This window comes from Batrachochytrium dendrobatidis (genome assembly GCF_000203795.2).
Source record: "Batrachochytrium dendrobatidis JAM81 unplaced genomic scaffold BATDEscaffold_1, whole genome shotgun sequence".
NCBI lineage: Eukaryota > Fungi > Chytridiomycota > Chytridiomycetes > Rhizophydiales > Batrachochytrium > Batrachochytrium dendrobatidis.
In genome coordinates, this window is record NW_006281099.1 from 1789743 (window position 1) to 1809048 (window position 19306).

The 19306-nt window shown below is 39.5% G+C and overlaps 7 protein-coding genes across 7 annotated transcripts; 3 read left to right on the top strand and 4 right to left on the bottom strand.

Moving 5' to 3' along the window:
• Positions 1 to 2432: 2432 nt before the first annotated feature.
• On the bottom strand, positions 2433 to 3661 carry BATDEDRAFT_84770 (uncharacterized protein; the record flags this gene model as incomplete). Its single annotated transcript, XM_006676257.1, has 5 exons — positions 2433 to 2629; positions 2721 to 2814; positions 2888 to 3211; positions 3329 to 3410; positions 3505 to 3661. The coding sequence occupies 5 exons, from the start codon at positions 3659 to 3661 to the stop codon at positions 2456 to 2458; spliced, it is 831 nt and encodes a 276-aa protein (XP_006676320.1). The 3' UTR covers positions 2433 to 2455.
• A 254-nt stretch (positions 3662 to 3915) lies between these two features.
• On the top strand, positions 3916 to 8711 carry BATDEDRAFT_84771 (uncharacterized protein; the record flags this gene model as incomplete). Its single annotated transcript, XM_006675961.1, has 17 exons — positions 3916 to 4024; positions 4123 to 4194; positions 4302 to 4384; positions 4452 to 4523; positions 4624 to 5761; positions 5883 to 6045; positions 6127 to 6262; positions 6374 to 6452; positions 6545 to 6687; positions 6794 to 6922; positions 7021 to 7079; positions 7179 to 7302; positions 7375 to 7628; positions 7717 to 7808; positions 7929 to 7958; positions 8061 to 8288; positions 8394 to 8711. The coding sequence occupies 17 exons, from the start codon at positions 3916 to 3918 to the stop codon at positions 8606 to 8608; spliced, it is 3126 nt and encodes a 1041-aa protein (XP_006676024.1). The 3' UTR covers positions 8609 to 8711.
• A 913-nt stretch (positions 8712 to 9624) lies between these two features.
• On the bottom strand, positions 9625 to 10858 carry BATDEDRAFT_21739 (uncharacterized protein; the record flags this gene model as incomplete). Its single annotated transcript, XM_006675303.1, has 5 exons — positions 9625 to 9864; positions 10016 to 10090; positions 10320 to 10340; positions 10610 to 10695; positions 10726 to 10858. The coding sequence occupies 5 exons, from the start codon at positions 10856 to 10858 to the stop codon at positions 9625 to 9627; spliced, it is 555 nt and encodes a 184-aa protein (XP_006675366.1).
• Positions 10859 to 11237: 379 nt separating this feature from the next.
• On the top strand, positions 11238 to 12426 carry BATDEDRAFT_84772 (uncharacterized protein; the record flags this gene model as incomplete). Its single annotated transcript, XM_006675962.1, has 5 exons — positions 11238 to 11261; positions 11489 to 11681; positions 11796 to 11983; positions 12053 to 12137; positions 12250 to 12426. 5 exons carry the CDS (start codon positions 11238 to 11240, stop codon positions 12399 to 12401), a joined length of 642 nt encoding a protein of 213 aa, XP_006676025.1. The 3' UTR covers positions 12402 to 12426.
• A 114-nt stretch (positions 12427 to 12540) lies between these two features.
• BATDEDRAFT_85462 (uncharacterized protein) lies at positions 12541 to 13421 on the bottom strand (the record flags this gene model as incomplete). Its single annotated transcript, XM_006676258.1, has 2 exons — positions 12541 to 12747; positions 12882 to 13421. 2 exons carry the CDS (start codon positions 13419 to 13421, stop codon positions 12541 to 12543), a joined length of 747 nt encoding a protein of 248 aa, XP_006676321.1.
• A 255-nt stretch (positions 13422 to 13676) lies between these two features.
• Positions 13677 to 16675, top strand: BATDEDRAFT_21742 (uncharacterized protein; the record flags this gene model as incomplete). Its single annotated transcript, XM_006675304.1, has 3 exons — positions 13677 to 14312; positions 14431 to 16367; positions 16477 to 16675. 3 exons carry the CDS (start codon positions 13677 to 13679, stop codon positions 16673 to 16675), a joined length of 2772 nt encoding a protein of 923 aa, XP_006675367.1.
• Positions 16676 to 16775: 100 nt separating this feature from the next.
• BATDEDRAFT_15430 (uncharacterized protein) lies at positions 16776 to 19159 on the bottom strand. Its single transcript, XM_006675057.1, has 9 exons — positions 19096 to 19159; positions 18468 to 18866; positions 18018 to 18186; positions 17734 to 17932; positions 17610 to 17674; positions 17424 to 17543; positions 17182 to 17335; positions 16899 to 17096; positions 16776 to 16818 (listed from the first exon to the last, which is right to left on the bottom strand). The coding sequence occupies exons 2-9, from the start codon at positions 18847 to 18849 to the stop codon at positions 16810 to 16812; spliced, it is 1296 nt and encodes a 431-aa protein (XP_006675120.1). The 5' UTR covers positions 18850 to 18866; positions 19096 to 19159; the 3' UTR covers positions 16776 to 16809.
• Between the last annotated feature and the right edge of the window lie 147 nt (positions 19160 to 19306).

A 19306-nucleotide genomic window follows, 5' to 3' on the forward strand; every position in this document is an offset into this window, starting at 1 on the left:
TCAATCTGAATTGTCTTTGCCATGGATGTTGTTGGCACTGGGGAGCAAGTTTCTTGTGAAGTGGATAATGCTACAGAATAGTTGTCTGTTTTTGGAGGTACTGGAGGTACTGAAAGATCGCTAGAAGCACTCGAAGCAGAAGTATCCATATCAGCAGTTGAAGTATTGACTGCCAATTGAGCCTTTTGAGATTTGGCTATATGTTCAGTATCCGTTAGAGCTGGAGTTGAAACAAATACTGGAGTAGACTCAGGCGGAGAATGAGTTAAGCCGACACTCTGCAATCGAGATTCTGAAAGATTGTGCTCAGCTTCAACGGTAGTACTGCTGCTAAATATCGCATCTTTAGATTGGGACGGAGAGCATAGCTCTGGAAGTAAAGAATCGCTTTTGGAACCAACTTTGGGATTACTGTTTGGTTCCCAAACTTCTGATATCCGAGATTCAAAGCTGAATCTATTACTTAGTATGGGTTTCGACTTGAATTCCAAGGCACTTTGGAATACTTTTTCGCTATCCTCGAGTGGAAAATCGGTAATTGAGATTGACCTATCCTGTGTAGCTACATCGATTAGATTAGACTCTGAAGCTTCATGGTTTGTAAAGTTACTATGAACACGAGAGAGAATGTTCTTGATGCCATGAATGCCGTTGGCAATGCTGTTAGGAAGCGAGTTCTGGCTGACAGAGGAACTTCTAGTACTACTAACATGGCCGCTATCTGTTGAGCTACTTCGACTACTCTTGGTCATACTGCTTGCTGCCTAATTTCACACACAAGAGTAACATTAAAGTCAGTACAAGCCTTAAGATCAGCTCAATGCATTCAATTCAACACATACCGAGCGCAACACCGTTGGAAGCGACGAGAATGGCGATGAACGACCTGATGCTGGCTTGGAGTGGCTATGGATTAGCGGGCATATCAAATCTGATTCCTGGTCTATCGAGTCGCTCTGCGGCACGATTGACTCTATAGACTTGCAGTCAGAAACATGGCTTCTATTCATGTCAGTATTAAACGGGATTGATGCACCCAAAGACAGGTCAGTATCGCTCAGAGCAAGTGTATCGAATGCATGGTTTAAAATGGACTGTGTAGATATGGCTGTATCGCCTGGTGTTGCATCGAGTATATTGTCCAAAAGGCCTTCGTTTGTCATACTCTCCTCCAAAAGAGATATATTCTTGGACGGTTGTTGCAGTCGTGGGTCAGGATTACTATTTTCTGTAACAATATGTATTATATTGTCAACTGAAACAAATTCTGCAGCTTGAGAGTGTGCCGATAACGTGGGCAAAGCCACACTGATCGTTGCTTCCGTCGCGCATTGGCTATTTTCAGACTTGTGTGCAGCTGTATTGACTGCTTGGTGCGACTCTTTGGCGGGTGTTTTGGATGGAAAATAGTCTGCTATTGCCATTATAATAAACTCTATTCGCTACCTCGCATACAAGACATTCCAGTATATTTATATCTTTAAAAATCATCATTGGCGGCTCAATTGAATGTTATTTGATCCGAGGAAAGCATACGTTATGAGTATTGGGATATTTCTACTGGATTATTGCTTATCATCTATCGCATATATCGCTGAAGTGTGCTCTTACCACCACATGAAATAATGTCAACCCTAATGGCGGAGTCTTGATAAATCAGAGCACATTGCTTCACCTGATATTTGGCTAGATAAACTTGGTCTGCTTTAATCCTAGTACCAGAGTCACCATCTCTCTTTTTTGCAACCATCTTTCCTAACAGATATCAAATATGCGATTACTAGAATCTGTTTCACATAGCACAAGTCAACAAGCACTTGATGCTCAACTATACCCGCTATTTACAGCCGTATTCACGTAAAATGAAACACTTGTATCTGTCCTTTGTTTTGGAATATACAATAGTTGCACATTCGCTGTGCTTCCCTATTACAAATTGACTATTTCAATCGACACCCAATTCCTCAATAAACACAACGCTCATCATATGATGCTAACAAAATCAAATTATAGCTTAAGCTGATCATTCCCTTTCTTTTGGCATAACCATGCGTTGTACGACCATAGGCTTGAAACCAGACTCGTGCATTGCACCTCAGATTTTGGTTTAATTGTTCTGATGTTTTCAAACTCATCTTTGCTGTATCTTAAAATATCACAGATACGTTCGCGCTCTAGTTTAAAAAAACAAGGACTGCACATCTAGGAATGCAACCTGTTTTCATGCCAACCACCAGGAAACCGATAAACTAAAGAGTTCAGGACACAGTGCTTTCTAGTAATGTTGGTGAAAGCTATTCATGAGACTAGCAGTCTATCAAATAGCTTGGCATCCTTATTAGTGGTTCGCTTTCACGTGAATATGACAATGAATCAGCTACAATATGACAAAAAGTAGTATTATTTTTGAAATAGTTTATATATATGCATAGATGCTGCTTAAAAGCCTCCGAGTTTAATCCCGATCTCCGTATCCTCCTTCCTCTTCAAATTCGTCATCCTTGGGCTCCTTGGGCTCTAAATCCTCACCATACTGTACGGCATGGTCAATATGCTCGAGAATATTAGCAATTGAATCTTCATCCTTGATATTGAGTGGAAGTAGGCTGACCATGCTGTATTCGTCAATCTATAATTGCAAGCATCAGTGTTAGTGATTTACCACATCTAACCAGTATATTCTATCAGACTGATTTAGCCAATGCATTTGCAAGTCTTACAAGCCGAACCAGCGCTTGATTTAGATTGTGGAATTTAGGTCGTGTGACACTGTTGGCATCCTCAAGCAGCAAAGATGAATCTACATCGAAAAACCTATAGCAAAAACAATCAGCATGCATATCAAAAATCAAACTGCGTTCAAATAGCCATTAAATGCACGGTCTACCTTTCAAGCTCAGAGTGTGACTTGTTTTTGGAAACTAAATCCATTTTGGTCATGATATTCACATGCGGAACTTCAAGTTGCAGCATGGCCGACATGGCACTCATAATCCCTGCGAAAAATTTGGTCGAGTCTTCAATAAACTGGCTATCGAGAATATACACTCCGCAGACTCTGTATCCCAATCGTTGTAGCATATCCGTGACCTGCCTCATAATGGTGAAATGAGTGTACAGTTCAATTTGGCCTGGACAATCAATGACAAGATAGTCATCTTCGTAATCCTGTAATTCTGCTTCAAACCAATCCATATTTTCTACAAGAAATCTAAAGATCGTAGACAAATGAGTGAATTTGACATTGATTACAAAGTCTTTGAAACAAGGCATTGCATAGTATACTGTAATGTGCAATGAGCAATATATATACAAATTCCACACTTACTCCATGCAGTATATGAGTCCTCCATTCGGACCAAACTGGAGTTCTTCGACAACATCATCCAAAGAAATGAGATCTCGAATGTCTAAATACAAAAATAATCCCATAAAGAATGGTCAGCAGGCTAATTCGACTAAATCATTGTTTCCAGTTATTAGGCAAATTTAAAGTGTTCTTACCAACAGTTGGTTCATATTCAAAAGGTTCGGCTGCAGGATCCAGGTTCACTAAATGAAAGTTGCGTTTGATCGACTGGCTATGTGTCATCATTGTGCGACAATAGGTCGATTTTCCACTTCCAGCAGGGCCCATGACTAGCTGACATATCTTTCCCATTATTGATATAATCACCAATTCAGTTTGCAGCCAAAAACAATTGATGAACAAATATCTTTTCACTCAATTTTTAAATTACGCTGGTGACAAATAGCATGAGAACAGAGAGAAACCAAGTGAAAATGCGAGTTATTTACGAGGCCGAGTGTTTATTAAACACCCTTATTTAGTGTTTTTATGAATACGGCTGTATTTGCTTGATCGTTGCTATAAATTCGGGATTGCGATAAAGATTCGACTTGATGACTGTAACCATGGATATTGGCAAGGCTGTTCTCGATACACTGACACAGTGCTTATCAAGTGATTCCAACACTCTTCGTGTAGGCGAGGAAACTCTTCAACAACTTGCAGCCCACCCAAGTAAGCGCATATCTGGCTCAATCGAGCCTTGTCTGTTTGCTTGTCAAATCTACTGTAAATGATTAACTCGTCATCATGACCTTTTAATCTGTAATCAGGTTATGCACAAGCTCTTCTTCAATGCTCTCTTTCGCATGAACTGCCAGTTGGACAACGACAGATATCCTTTTGTTTTTTGATTTACTTGCTTTCCCTATAGCTGAATATGCAATATCTGCTCGAGACTCATTTGATATCAAATGGTTTACTGCGCATCCTTGACTAAATATTTACCTAGCTGCACTTACGTTGAAATCCTATGTTGATACTCACTGGTCTTCTAAATGCGAACGATTTACTGGTCCTGAGCCACCAGAAGAGGTATACTATTCTTGAGCCAGGCTAGATCTTAGATCTGCCTAACATTGTTTATGATCATTCTTCAAAGGTCAAGTCCTGGATTATGGCCAATATTTTGCGTGGTCTGTCCGAGCCCTTGAACAGTATCCGGGTTGCCATTGTAAGTTTGCTATAGATCTATCCAGAGTAGGCAGTTTGAACGCACTCGAGGTTTTAGCAGTAAAGCTACAATATTTACTTTATCAATCTGTAAACTATAGGCGTATGCAGTGTCCAAGATTGCACATATTGACTGGCCAGAGGCATGGCCAAATTTCTTTGATGATCTCATGTCACATTTAAAAAGTGGCGAACCCAGCCAAGTTCATGGAGCAATGCGTGTTCTTGCAGAATTTGTTCGAGACGATATTACAGACCAACAGTTTCCAGCCGTTGCACCCATTCTTCTTCCAGAATTGTACTCGATATTTTCATCGCCAGATCGCTTCAACTCTCATATTCGAGCCAAGTCTGTTGCCATTTTACGCGATTTTATTGAAATGATTTTTATGGTCAAGGAGGAGCATCCTGAAGTTGTTCCCAACTATCTTGATCCTTTACTTACCATGTGGATTGATGGATTTAAAACTGCATTGGCTGAAGACTACTCTGTTGAAAATATTCCCATCAAAAATGATGTGCTGCGGGCAGTGGTAAAAATCACTCGCGGGTTTCCCAAACAGGCTAGTCATCATTTGCGACCTCTGATGGAGCTTGTTTGGATGGATCTATGTCGTTTTTCCGACAGATACGAATGCGATTTTGTTGCTCCAGCGATCGACGGATTTGCCGGTCATGATAATGCTGAAATTGACTCGGACGGCGAAAATCTTGGTTTAGAGCCAATTCTGCTGTCGCTGTTTGAGTTTACTCAGATGGCTATTAAAAAGAAAGCATTCAGCAACATGTTCTTAAATGCTACCGCCCCGTCGTCTGCCACTCGCGAACAACAGCCCACACTTATTCAGTTTATTCATGTGTGTCTGAAATACATGCGCATTACAACTGAGATGGAACTGAATTGGATCAAGGACATGAACCAATACATACAGGACGATGGAGATGATAGCTTGATATTTAACGTGCGTACCGCTGTGGAAGAGATCTTGACAACGCTGTTAGACACCTACCATGTAGACACATTGAATGCACTCTGTCATTGCACAACAGAAATGTTCCAACTGAGTGGTCAGTTGCGTGATCAGGGAGTTTTGCTTTGGTGGAAGAATACTGAAGCCGCGCTGCTTGCACTTGGACGTGCTCAACCTGAACTTGTGGACGCTATGCAAACTGGTCAGATTCAGTATGATATTGGCGGCCTATTTGATCATATTGTACTAAGCTCGTTAAAATCGTTTGGTAAGTTGTCGACTTGATTACATTGACAAATCTACGGCTTTTGTTGAATGTGTGAAATTTTACCTTTATTAGCTTGATATTAACTATGTATCACCAATCATTTGATCATTCTGGGGCTTAGATCATCCCCTTCTTCAAGGTCGGGCACTTTGGTTTGCAAGCCAATTTGCTCATGTACTTCCTCAGCACCTTACAAAAGAGTATATTCAAGGTGCTGTGAGTGCCATTCAGCATGATAGTGTAGATTTTGCAATGCGTGTATGTGCATTAAAGGCAATTAAGTGGTAAGCTATTATCAGCATATTTTCTTGGACTACTCAGTTTGTTTTCTGGACTATTTACTACTATAAAATATATGCTGCTAGCTTCTGTGAAACTGATGCCAAAATAGAACTTCGATCTCATCAAGCCGATATTCTTGTTGGCATTGCTGCGCTTGCACCAAATGCAACAAGTGATTCCTTGCTGCTGTTGCTTGAAACGCTGGTATATGTTATCAAGGTAGTTTTTGTGTTCAAGATGAAGATATTTAAGTTTATGCTATCAAAATACTGCGTTTAACTATTTTAGACAATGCTTTTGTATTTTTAAATTTATATTGGATGACCAAAGATTGATCAAACTGTCACTGATGAGCACGAGTCTCTCATCAGCACTTTGCTTTTAAACGTATTAAACCGTGGTCTTACAGGTAGGTTACAACATACCAATTCCATTCAAATGCTTTATTTTTGATCTAAACTTTAAAATCTACTTTGTACTCCTCAACCCTACTATTTTCAGATTTTGTAGTAGTAGATACGATTCAAGATATTATTGCCGTTATGGCAACTAGCAAAAATACGACATTTCAAGAGCGTATGCTACCTTATTTTGCCAAGTGTATCAATACCGAAACATTGCAACAATCACCAGAAACGGTTACGGTATGTGTATATTTCCTTTGACGGTCTTCAGCACTCATTCAATGATGGTTTGTGTAACCCATTAATTTTTACATTATGATGTAAACATTTACTATAATGGATAAAGTCCATTTTACTGTTTGTGGAGACAATGATCAAAAAAGCTCCTGAGCCGTTTTCTCCTGCCTATGTTCGCGAACTGCTTCCTAGGGTTTTTAGCGTGACTGCAGTTTCTCACGATAGCGCTTTGCTTCAAGTAAGAACCTTTTGATATACCATTAAACTGCAATGGGTTGTGAGATACCTGTGTATATTTTTTGTTAATCAATAGATGTTCCAATTTGATCGAGTTAGAACAGTGAAGGTGTTATCAAGGCTTTGGTTCATCGCGATTTCTCCAGCATTACTGCATGGTAAAGTGCTTTTTTCAGCACATTCACATTTTGAAACTGTGTTGCCAGCTATTTAAATGACTACTTTTAACCTTTTTGTGGCGTATCATGAAAATCTAGGTCGAATGGAAACATGACTGGACTCGAATGTATTATTCGATTTATTGCTCAACTGCTAGATCCTTCACAGTCAGAATCAGCTGCAATGTTTGTGGGTGATTTGGTTACCAAACTCATTCAAAAGGTGAGGCATGGTGTTTTACCATGTTGGGTTTTATTGGCTTGACTTGTTATGGATCTAATACACTTTGGTTAGGGACATGCTATACTTGCTCCAGTTTTACCAGAGCTCCTTCACTCTGTCGTGTGTCGTCTCGAATCAGCACGGCGACCCACATTTATACAAACACTTGTGCTAGTGTTTGCTCATCTAATTCAAAATCAAATGGATGTGGTGATTTCCTTTTTGTCAGAGTCTGTAGTGAATAACAAGGATGGATTGTCCATTCTACTGAATGCATGGTGTGACAATTTCCAGGACTTTCATGGTGTCTTTGCCAACAAAACTAGGTGCTTTACAAAAAAATGCTTGTTTATTTTGTCTTGATAATGTATGGTGGGCTATATAAAGTTTTACTGACAGATTGTAATTATTTAGCTGTACCGCCTTGGCTAAAATGCTTTCCAATCCAAGCCCACTGCTGGATAAGATCCAAGTTCGTGGCGATCTGATTGTACCCTCTGAAACTAGTACGTATTTTTGGACACGCTGATTTAAAACAGTTTGCTTGATAACATTTCATTTTAAACTATACCACTGATCTAACGATATTTTAACATATTTTTTTGTATTGCTTGTGGGATAAATAGAGATTATCACTCGCTCTATCTCCAAGCTAAGTAAGTAGACTTGAATCAGCATTCCAACAACCCTTTGATGCTTACATTGTTGTTTTGAATCTGCAACATAAATGACCAACTGTTATACCAACAAATTGTCAGCTCCAGACAAGTATGCGTACGTGTCGTTTAGATGCAGAGCCTTGCAACTTCTTCTTAAAGAGCATCTTCATCAGATTCACTCTAAAGCCCGCTCTGCTAAAACTACACTTCAGCCTTCCAATCATCATGCCCTAGATGAGACTATTGATTCTGATGGCATCGAGGAAGATGACTGGGAAGATGAAGATGACGAGCTAAATGTGCCCTTTGATTTTAATCAGCTGAACAGTAAGCTTTTTATAGTTTGAGGTGTATTAGAGCATTTTACTCGACTTTGAAAAGAGTTTGCACATAAACTACAAACTGATTAATATTGGACATTTTTAAATTTAGGTTTTATATATGATGACGAGGATGATCAAGATCGGGATGTAGCAGAAGATGCAGACATACAGGCAGATCCGGTCTACCACATTGATGTGAAGTCATTTATTGAGACGTTTATGCGTGATGCAGCTGCTCATAATGCAGCTGCACTTTCAACTCTTGCTGAATCTCTAGACAAATCCTCCAAAGAACAGCTCCAAGCCATTCTATCACAAACATGATAGACTTCAGTTTTCTTTCCCACAAACCATATCATAGTTGTGATCTTGACGCATCAATTGCCAATAACTTTATAAAACTCAATAAAAATATCGCTTGATGTAATTACTGTTGCTCATGCTTGCGTTGGAATGGCAGATGCTGAGTATGTTTAGCAACTGACACTTGGGCAGCAGCAGTGATGGTTGCTCGATATACAGCCAATTGATTTTCCGACTCGGTCAACAGTGTCTGCTGCTGTTGCGCCAGATCATGTGGAGACTTGTCTCCTGAATCCACAGAGAGACCCAATGGAGTAGATGAGATCAGAATAGAATCCAGATTCGTTTGCTTGACGAGTTGATTAACATGCTGAAGTCGAGTCATCAACTCAGCAACCTCTGACTGTGAAACAAAAGCAGGATCCGACAATGAAGAGTGTCTAATCAAGCCAATGCAAGCTGGTTAGTATTCTACTCAACACAACAAGATCCATACAAAGTTTACATTCTATCCAGCAGGATTATTCCAGAAGTCTTTAGTAGTTGAATTGCATCTAATGCTGACTGGATCTTCTGTGCTTGCTGTTGTGCATGGTCTGTCTTACTCGTAGAACCTTCAGTCAGAGGAGTGGATGCAGATACTGGCAGTTCTGGAGTCATGAGTAAATCGGATGAGCAAGAGTTGATCAAAGCTTGCTTGATCCCAAATTGCTCAGTTTCACAACTGAAGAAGGATGTGAACGCAGAAATATTTCCATTTTAACAGCTCAATGTCGCCATGTTTTGAAACCGCTCTGATAGTATAAAGCAAGATGTAGATGATGACGCAGATCTTCAGCAAACTGGTCGTGGTACAAGAAACGATCGATAGATGATCTTGCCATCAAATCAGCAATCTACCGAATTTACAAAACAAATCTTATCGCACATAAAACTATACTTGAATTGAATCCATGCAAGCACTTGCCAAACACATGATACACACTAATGGTAATGGTTGCTGACAATTTTTCATTTATCCACGATATATTATTGCTTTATGAAGTAGGGATGAGATTTGTAATAGTATTCCAAAATGTCGCAAGCTGCAATGTTAGTGTGATTTGGCATGGAAAAGGCTCACTTGTTAACATGGGAGGAATATGATCCTTTTCCTCGTTAGCTTTATCTGAAATCTTGACCAAACACTCTTCAAAGGACTTGACTAACAATGCATGTGCCTGTATCTGAAGCTGCTCTGTTAGCGCTTGTGTGGGAGTTAATGTGATATCCCATTTCTAAATGGAAAATCATTCATGGCAATGTTAGCATATAGATTAAAGCTTAAATCTAGTCATTCGAATAGGGGTTGCATTACAGCAAAACGATTGTAGCAATGTACTGGGTCGAGTAAACTGTGTTTCAAATGCAATGCATTATTCAACTCACCTCCCAACATATATCCTCGTCTGCTTTAGTAAACCACGACTTTTTGGTTTTGCGTTCAAAAAACATGACAGATCCCTGTAGTAGTCAATTGTTCAATGTACTGTCATATTATGCACATGTTTGAGATTCAAATAAACTTGCCTTGATTTTGTCTGAACTCGTCTGAATTTGAGATTCTATTTGAGAAAATAGCTCACTTAATCGTTCCTCGATCATTACTTGAATCTGTAACCAAAAATTAAAAGTAGCAAATTGTTAGGCAATAGTGTTTGGCGTCGATTCAAATCTGCACCTCAACTCATACCTCCTTGTCATCCAAGCAAGCCTAAAATCAAATACTTGAATATCAGTATTCTTTGAATCAATTCACAGCCGTATTCATGTAAAATGAAACACTAAAGCTTCTTAGTCTACCGACTCATTTATATAAAAAACTGAAAAAATGTTCAAAAATGCAGCCAATTTCCAGTAAAAAAAACGCAGCAAATATTCAACCATTGTATAGTCCAATGCAAAATAGTGACTGAAAGATAAATACAAGGGATCCATTTACATGAATACGGCTGCAACAGGAAAACGATGTTCAAAACATACATAGGTAATATTCAGCGAATCCAGATGAACATCAATTGGTCTGGTATTTGATAATGTGCGATGAAACATGATGGATTGCAAAATAGCTAATATATTTGCAAAATGATCAAACATACAGTGTAAATTCAAGCAGATTTGAATCAGTTTAAGCTGTGCATCTGGTTTGAGTGGATCCAATAAAAGTTCAATTGCATCAAATCTACCTCGTAGCACCTCCTTGGCATAGTATCGCTCTACACTCTTTAACATTTATAAAGCAAAAGTACAAACACCATGTTGATGTTAGTTTAAAGTGCAGCATCTGTGATAGCTTATATTCTATCTACACTGGAGTAGACTTGCCAGCTCCAATGCTATTGCTAAAGTTAAAATACCAGCAAAAGTCAGCACCCTAATCAAATTCAACAATAATTCAAACAAGATATTTCTACGTACTGACGGGCATACTGAGTCCTGCTCGAGAGTAATAGTTGTGGGTAAGACTCGAACACCAGATTTGAATGTGTTGGGCTCGATCGCACACCCTATTTTTAGCCATCAAAATATATAACATTGCCATTTTGGAGACCAGCCACTAAAATAGCGTGCATTTTGAATCTACGAACCAGACCAACTTTATCCAAATAGAATGTCCAAAGCCAAGAGGGTCAATGTGGGTATTGATATTACTGCAGCTCTAGAATGCATCCTACTATTAAATCACATTTGAACTCGTGAAAAAATAAACCTTTTTAGTCCGTTTCCACCTGCCATCAGAAACACACCTCGACTTGTCTGTCATTTCAATAGTCGAAGCAATCCAAAACTGCATGTATGTAACAGTCCATTCATCAAACTATAGATTCTAATCACCGTGCATATACTTTCACTGGTGTGTAGGGACTGACTGTCTCGGTTCCTTTTTTATACGGATCTACAGCAACGGCTGTAACTAAAAAAGACGCATTGGTAGATCCAACACATACGCATAAATGGGCAGTTTATGTCCGAGGTATCAATGACGAAGACCTTTCATATTGTATTAAGCGAGTTTTGATTAAGCTTCATGAAAGTTTTGAGTCGCCCAATCGAGGTACGAGCTGTTTATATCAAACCGAATAGGCCGTGTTTTGTACGATCCTATATATCCCATCAGATTCAAATGAATGAACGACTAATGACTATTTTGATTCGACCGCTTGATCAGTATTCGAGGCACCGCCATACGAAGTTAACGAAACTGGATGGGGAGAGTTTGAAATCATGATCAAGATCACGCTTGTGGATCCATTAGAAAAGCCAATTACTGTATACCATCAACTTCAACTATACCCAAAAGAAGAAATTGCCTTGCAGTCTAAAAAGTCGGTGATTGTGAATCATTATGATGAATTGGTATGTAGATTCAAGATAGCCTGCAACGATATTGTTTAAATAATGCAGTCTGATCATTCGATTGAATAGATATTTAATGAGCCATCTGAGGAATATGCCGAATCACTCAAGATTCATGCAGAACTGTCTCAACTTCCACCTACGGGACCATTTTGTAAGTAATGCCTGCATTTCTAGAAACTCGAATCATTTCATTTTGAATAGTGTCAACAGCTCACCCAAGTATCACTGACGTATCTGTTAAATACAACTGGAATACTCGACAGCATTACAAACGGAAGCAGATGAATTGCAGCAGCTAGAAGCCATCTATAACAAACTTAACTCGGATCTGGAGAAACAGAACCAAACATACAGGAAAACAGAGCAAGAGTTGCGACTTATTCAAGCAGAACTTGTTGAACTCGAACGCCAATAAAGCATTATATAAAGCGGTACACTATATTTAGTTTGAATATCCCTTGGAATCTTCAATAGATGCTGCAATCAATGCATTATCAGCCAGATTCGCAAAATAGAACAGTGATATGAATTTGAACTGTAAGCAGGTGTAATATTTATGGCTTTATTGGTAATCCAAGACGAGTTCTTTCTCCTTGAAGCACTTTTTTTACACGCTCCAGCGTACCAGGTGCACCTTTTGATGGTAGCAGTCTGCACATGACAGCTGTGTAAGGAGGTGCGATCGTGACCTCGTCCATGACTACAATTAACTTGTCTTTCCAAATCACTGGAAGAGTTTTACTCAACGCATCAAAAATGTCCTATGATTAGAGTTGCATTCACAAGTTCCGATAGATCCGATTTCAAAAATGCATCCAAGCCAAAAACAGTCAAATTAGAATTTGATTAAGCACAAATGTACTATGCAATAAATCATCAAGCCTATCAGTTTTACCTGTGCCTCAGTCGAAACATCGATGCCGATCCGAGCATTCTGCTCAATAGCAGCACGAACAGCCTGTTCCTCTCGTTGCTGCACCTGTTCGAGAGAGATCGGAATGAGAGGCATCAGGGGAGGTATCGGGTTAGGTGCCTTTATATCAGAAGGGTCGGCAGTGATGGACTTGATAGCAGACAGTTTGAGATAATGCAAGTCTACATGAGTAACAGGGTTGTCGGAAAGATTATCAGGTGAGTTGGGTTCACTGGTAGATTTCAATGAAGAATCAGCAGTAGATTCATGTTTGGATAAACCAGAAGTATTGCTAGATGCAAGAGAAGGCTGCTGTAGTGAACGCGGATGCTGTCCAGCAGCAAAAGTAGCGATACTTTGAAGAACCAGCAAGCCAGACTCTGGATCATAAGCAAAAACTTGACCTTGCAGAATCTTGTCAAGAACAGTAACAACCTGCACCCACACACCGATAGCAGCGGAAGGATTTGAGCCAGCGGCGGGAATAGCAGCCACAATGGCTTCAGTAAAAGTGTTTTCCATGTTTTGAGAATGCAGCTCAACAGTAGATTCGGTTGATGGGAGCAGCAGACAACCCAGACAGTCGAGTAGAACTCGATGAAATTTCACTCAATTCATCATGCAGATTAGGGGCTTGTTCGGTAAAACACTCCATCTACCCACCAAAATATATCGACTGTTTCTATCGACGCGATCGTGTTTATTTTATTCAAGCTTTCTTGTTTCCTTGTATAATATTGGTGTGGATGGCAAGCCCATGATACTGAAGTATTGAAAATGAATTCAAAATCATCACTTATAAATACATCTCACTCTGAAAACTTGAGTAACACGCTACCAGGAGATTCACCTATCTTTCAGCAATCTGTCACTGCTGATTTGTCTACTCGGGATAATATATTCGATTCACAAGGTAGCCAAGACTCGGCATCAGTGTTGACTTGCCCCTCAATACAACCTACAACCTCTTCTACAGATCACGCATATTCACAGTTGCTTGCGGCATCATCACCCTATACTGTGGCTGAAGAAGCAAATCCATCACTTGATTCTGCTGGAAACATCCTTTTAAAAAAAGGTAATAGCCATGATACCTTGCATGAAGAACCACATCTACAAGGTGTACAAATGTCTGATTTGAAAAATAAAAGGCATCCGCCACGCACATCCATGTCTGTAGCCGGACAAGAAACAAATAAACAACCATTGTCACAGCTCAACAATGTGCAAGGACTTTCAATTCCCCAAAATAGTAGTATGCAAAAAAACGATCCAAAGGAAACACAGAGTATAGATGCACAACCAACCAGTGATTTTCAAGCAGATAATATACAGCAAGGTATGCTATATCCTGACACACGGTCTAGGGAATTGACAACAGCCTGTGAAGAAACCAATAAAAACACATGCCAGGTATGCAACGATTGATGTCAACTCATTCATCAATCATAAAAGTATAAGTTTGGTTATTTATTATAATAATTCTATCACGCTGTGCAATACTAATACATACTGTTTCAATCAACTTCAGCATATATCCCAAGTCATGCTGCAATCAATACAAGCTGATATATTGAAAGCAAATCCAGTCAATTCAAACGTGATGGCATCCTCCTTATATACACAAGCCGATACAACCGAACCCAACTCGGACACAGATTGTATTACTCTTCCAGCTGAGCAATCACAAACTGATGCAGACATAGATGTTCAAAACAGTATACAATCTACCATAGATTCAACCCAAGCAGTAGCTTATATGAAAACTAATACTACAAAATCAATCAGACAATCTATATTAATGGAAACAAGCCCAACCAGCAACAAAGCATCTGAATCAACAGATTGTCCAACGCATTCAGGCTGTCATAACCACACACGAATTTCTTCTGCATTAATCAACAAAGAGGTTGCATCAAGTAAGTATATACCGCGCCGAAAACCCCGATCACAACCACCCAACAGCAAAAAAGCACCCCCATTACCTCCAACACCACCCGAAGTTCATCCTCCAATTGCTAAAAACCCAATTTTTAACATTTCACCCAGCATTCTCCTCAAAAACCTATTACAAGTACACGAACTTCCTACAAAATCATCCTACACAAGAATTCGTCACACAGCAAAAATATCTAGTCGACCAACAGTACGATTGGATAAAACATGCAAATTTGATGTGAGCAACAGTAACGATGCTACAATGTCAAATTGCGATGACCAGTTTTCAAATATGGGGTTGGTGGAAGGACCTTATTATATACATCCATGGGTGACCCATCCAACTCAAGGCTCAAACATACATCACCAGAATCAAAAACCCCATGAAAGGGATGAACCCTTGTCAATGGTAGATATCGATTCAAATTTGATTGCGCAATATCGAGATGAATCGGCTGCAGTGCAATCAACAGGACGACGAAGATTAGTCGAGATGCCAACAAATGGGTCAGTTATGTCGTTGACAGAGTTTCAACATGCTCTGAAGAATGAAGACTTTAGAGATTTGGCGCACGGAATCGTTCCTATTACAAGATATACCCCATGTTTGACTAGAGATATTGACGATTTGGATCATGACAAACCTTGTGAACTCAAAAACTTGAAATCGCCAAGCCGGAAAGAAACCATCCAGTCCAACGATAAACTTGGCATTACTTCTAATCTAAAACATAATGAAAAAATCAAGTGCACGAACAAAAAAGATTCCCGAAATTGTTCTGACCAAAATAAACCACGCGCGAGGTTGATCACGTCCAATTCTACCAAGATAAAGCTGCATACGTTTAACTGCAACGAAATGCTAGAGCAAATAGCCAGTCAACCTATTTGCAATGGCACATTGTGTCCCAGAACTTCAAGCAGGACCGGTGGGCACAAGTCACCTCAACAAGAAAAAACAGAACCTACTCCAAGACCATTGATAAAGAATGTGTCTGAACTAGCTAAAAAACATCCAAGTGAAAAAGTAAAGATTGATGCCGTCAAAGTAAAAGACAAGGCTGTTGATATTGAAAAATGGACTCAAAACGCACAGGTACATCTGGCAGAGCAAGATCCAGTCAGTGAATCATCATCGATTGTAAAGCTTGATAATCCACCAACCGACAGCACTGATCAAAACCATAGTCAATTAGTAGCACGACCACTGCATTTTGAACGAAGTCCATCACATCCAATGGGATCCGCCAATTCATCCACGGCAATTCAACTCTTGAAACAAGATTCTGTTAATTCAATCGTATCGGCCTATACTGTCACTAGATTGATTGCGCCATTACCAGTGCGATTACCCTCCCTGCCAATCTATCTTAAAAGCTCAATGCTTACACCCGCATCGTTGTTGAAGCCCAAAACACGAGAAGAGAGATTGCACTGGTTGTTTTCAAAAGAATACCCTATGATTCAGGTTTACTCGAAAGAAATAATCAAGTCAGAATCAATACCAAACCATTCAAATTCACCCAAAGAGTAAGTTGATTTTCATGTTTTAGCAAGATTATGATGCATGGCATGGGTCAAGCAATCTAAACTGATACCCACTGCAATCTCAATTGAATCACATACTGTCATTGTATAGGTTGCCATATATTGTTATACAGTCCAAGCACAGCAGTATGAGCAAACAGATATTCATGGCAGATCATAGACTCAAAATGCCAGGTATATCCTCAAAAGGCCATCAAACTGCGCTGGATGATCGAAAAGAGTGCATAGCTAGAGCACAAAAACAAGCCATGAAACTACGCAATGCACTCAAAACATCACGTTATGAGTAGCTAAACGATGATGTGGACTGTATCTGTAGCTTTTAATCGAAAAAACAATCAGACCAACCAGTTTGCAGAGTATACACCCATAGAAAATAAAAACAAAATTGAAACAAAACAAGAGAATATATTGTGACAGTAAATTAAAAGTCCTATTGAATAAAAAGTATAGATTGAATTAATGACATGATATCAATACAAACAAGCAGAATGGCTAAATCATGCAACATACCTTGAACAAGTGTTGAAAAGGTTCCAAAGGGATCGAGCTGTTGGTTTCATCAACCGTCTCAGAATATGATTCAAAATTACGAGTATCAGCTGGATGACTATAGACTGGAACAATGGGTGCCCCAATCCGTCTATCCAAAATGGCTTGCCAATCCACCCCCTGAAACCATTTATGTGCTCGAACATCCTGCGCTCCATCCTATGGTTTTAAAGCATACAGTAAGATGAATATCCTGACAAGTTTTCAAACCGCTCACATATCGAGCAGGAAATATACACTATACCTTTAGATTTCCCAATCGACGTGACCGATCTGGAGTAAGCAATCGTTTAATAAACTCGCGAGCATCCAGATCAATATGCGACGGAAAGGCAATACGGCCTTGCAAAATCTTTTCATAAATTCCAAAAGGATTGTCGTCAAAAAACGGTGGATACCTGCAGATACATTTTCAAATATTGTGCAAGTGATTAGTATGCCGAATACTTTAATTTTAGAAATACCATCTGTAAGATAATGACTTACCCAGCTAGCATTTCAAAAACCAAAATACCCAGAGCCCACCAGTCGACAGCTTTACCGTGCCCCTTTGATTGAATAATTTCAGGAGCAAGATATTCAGGTGTACCACACAACGTCCATGTTCTAATGAAATTGAAATGGGTCAATTTATGGAGTTATAAGTTGAATATAGTACACAATTCAACGCACCTGTCATGTACAACTTTGGCAAATCCAAAATCTGTCAATTTAATGTTTCCATTGATGTCGAGAAGCTAGAAAATAGATTGATTAGAAAAGCAGTAAAACATGAGCAAAGCAGTCTTGAACCCACCAAGTTTTCAGGCTTTAAATCACGGTATATGATGTCTGTGGAGTGAAGGTAGTCGAGAGCAAGAGTGATTTGCGATGCATAGAATTTGGTCATATCATTGCTAAAGCGACCAGCGCGACGCAAGTGTGAAAAAAGCTCACCGCCAACTACATATTCTTCAAGCATATAGACATTTTGCTGATCTTGAAATGTACAGAGTCTAAAAGGTAGAATCGAATGGTTGTGTTGGCAAAATTTGTTTAGAACATGTTGGACCTCCACAAACCCATGCAGCAAAGACTTACAGATTGACAATGAAGGGGAAGCGAATTGCAGAAAGAATGGTTTTTTCGGAAATAATGTGTTCTACCTGCTTAAGACGAACCACCTCAATTTTTCGTAGCATTTTCATGGCATAGTGTTTAGAAGAGCCCTTGAGCTGACACAAGTATACACGACCAAATGTGCCGGTTCCTGTAGAAATCAATAATCATTTCAGGGTTAGACAAGTCATCAACATACAGTATGAATTTAAAAAATAGAATGATGGAATGCAACCCTCTTTTAATGCACGATTGCAATAAATTTGGAGAGCATTTATAAGCTGAAACGCCAATGTGAATGTTTCATAAAGTGGTGTTTTTCAAGACAATTATGGCCGTACAGTACCAATGCGTGATACTGATGGAGAGTAAAAACAGCATCAAGTCTGGTATCTAAACAAGCAACAATGAAGATAAAAACACAATTCATACCCAGAGTCTTGACAAGTTGAAAGTCGGACACTTTATAGCCAAAACGGCCACCGTTAGTGGGAGATAAGATTGGAGGTGATATTCCTCCAGAATATGGTGATTGTGACGAGACAGCAGCAGCACAATTCACATCAATGGACACAACAGGACTTGCGACAGGGGGTCCAGTTGACGACAGTGCAGGAGCAGGAGCAGGATTCAAAGCGGATGCACCAGTAATTGAAGCAGGACGCTCAGGAGCAGTATGAGCAGAAGATAGCGAGGCTAGTGAACCAGTGGATGCTGTAAGTTTATGACGATGCTGTGAATGCGAAGAGTTTGAGACTGTGCTTGCAGGAGGAGTAGCAGTCGATTGCACAGGAGAATGGGCGGCCATTATCATATTAGAACAAGTATGTACTAGGAAATCAACAAGGTTAGAGTCAATGGCTTGATTATAGAAAAGTGCAAGTCGAAGCAAACAAGTCAAGTTGAAGCTTAACAATCGTGCTAAGAGAACAGGATTCTCTTGAGCATTCTTGCCATGAATTCATAATTATGCATCAACAGTTGCTCAACTCAATGGCTGCTTAATCAACAGCATGCTGATTGTCTACATCATCAAGACTGCGTGCACATTAAAATATACCTTTTGTTTATAGACTCGTAGGAACGTAATCAGAGACACAAGCGATTGAATGCGTTGATATTACAATGTAGAACAGCAGAGTTGTTGGCAAGGCTTATATAGAAACCAAATAGTTATTAATATTGCATGAAAATCAAACCCAAAAAAACCCTCAATTTTGGCGCGTTGAATCGAGTTTTAGAATCATAATTGAATCGAGCCAGTCAGCCAC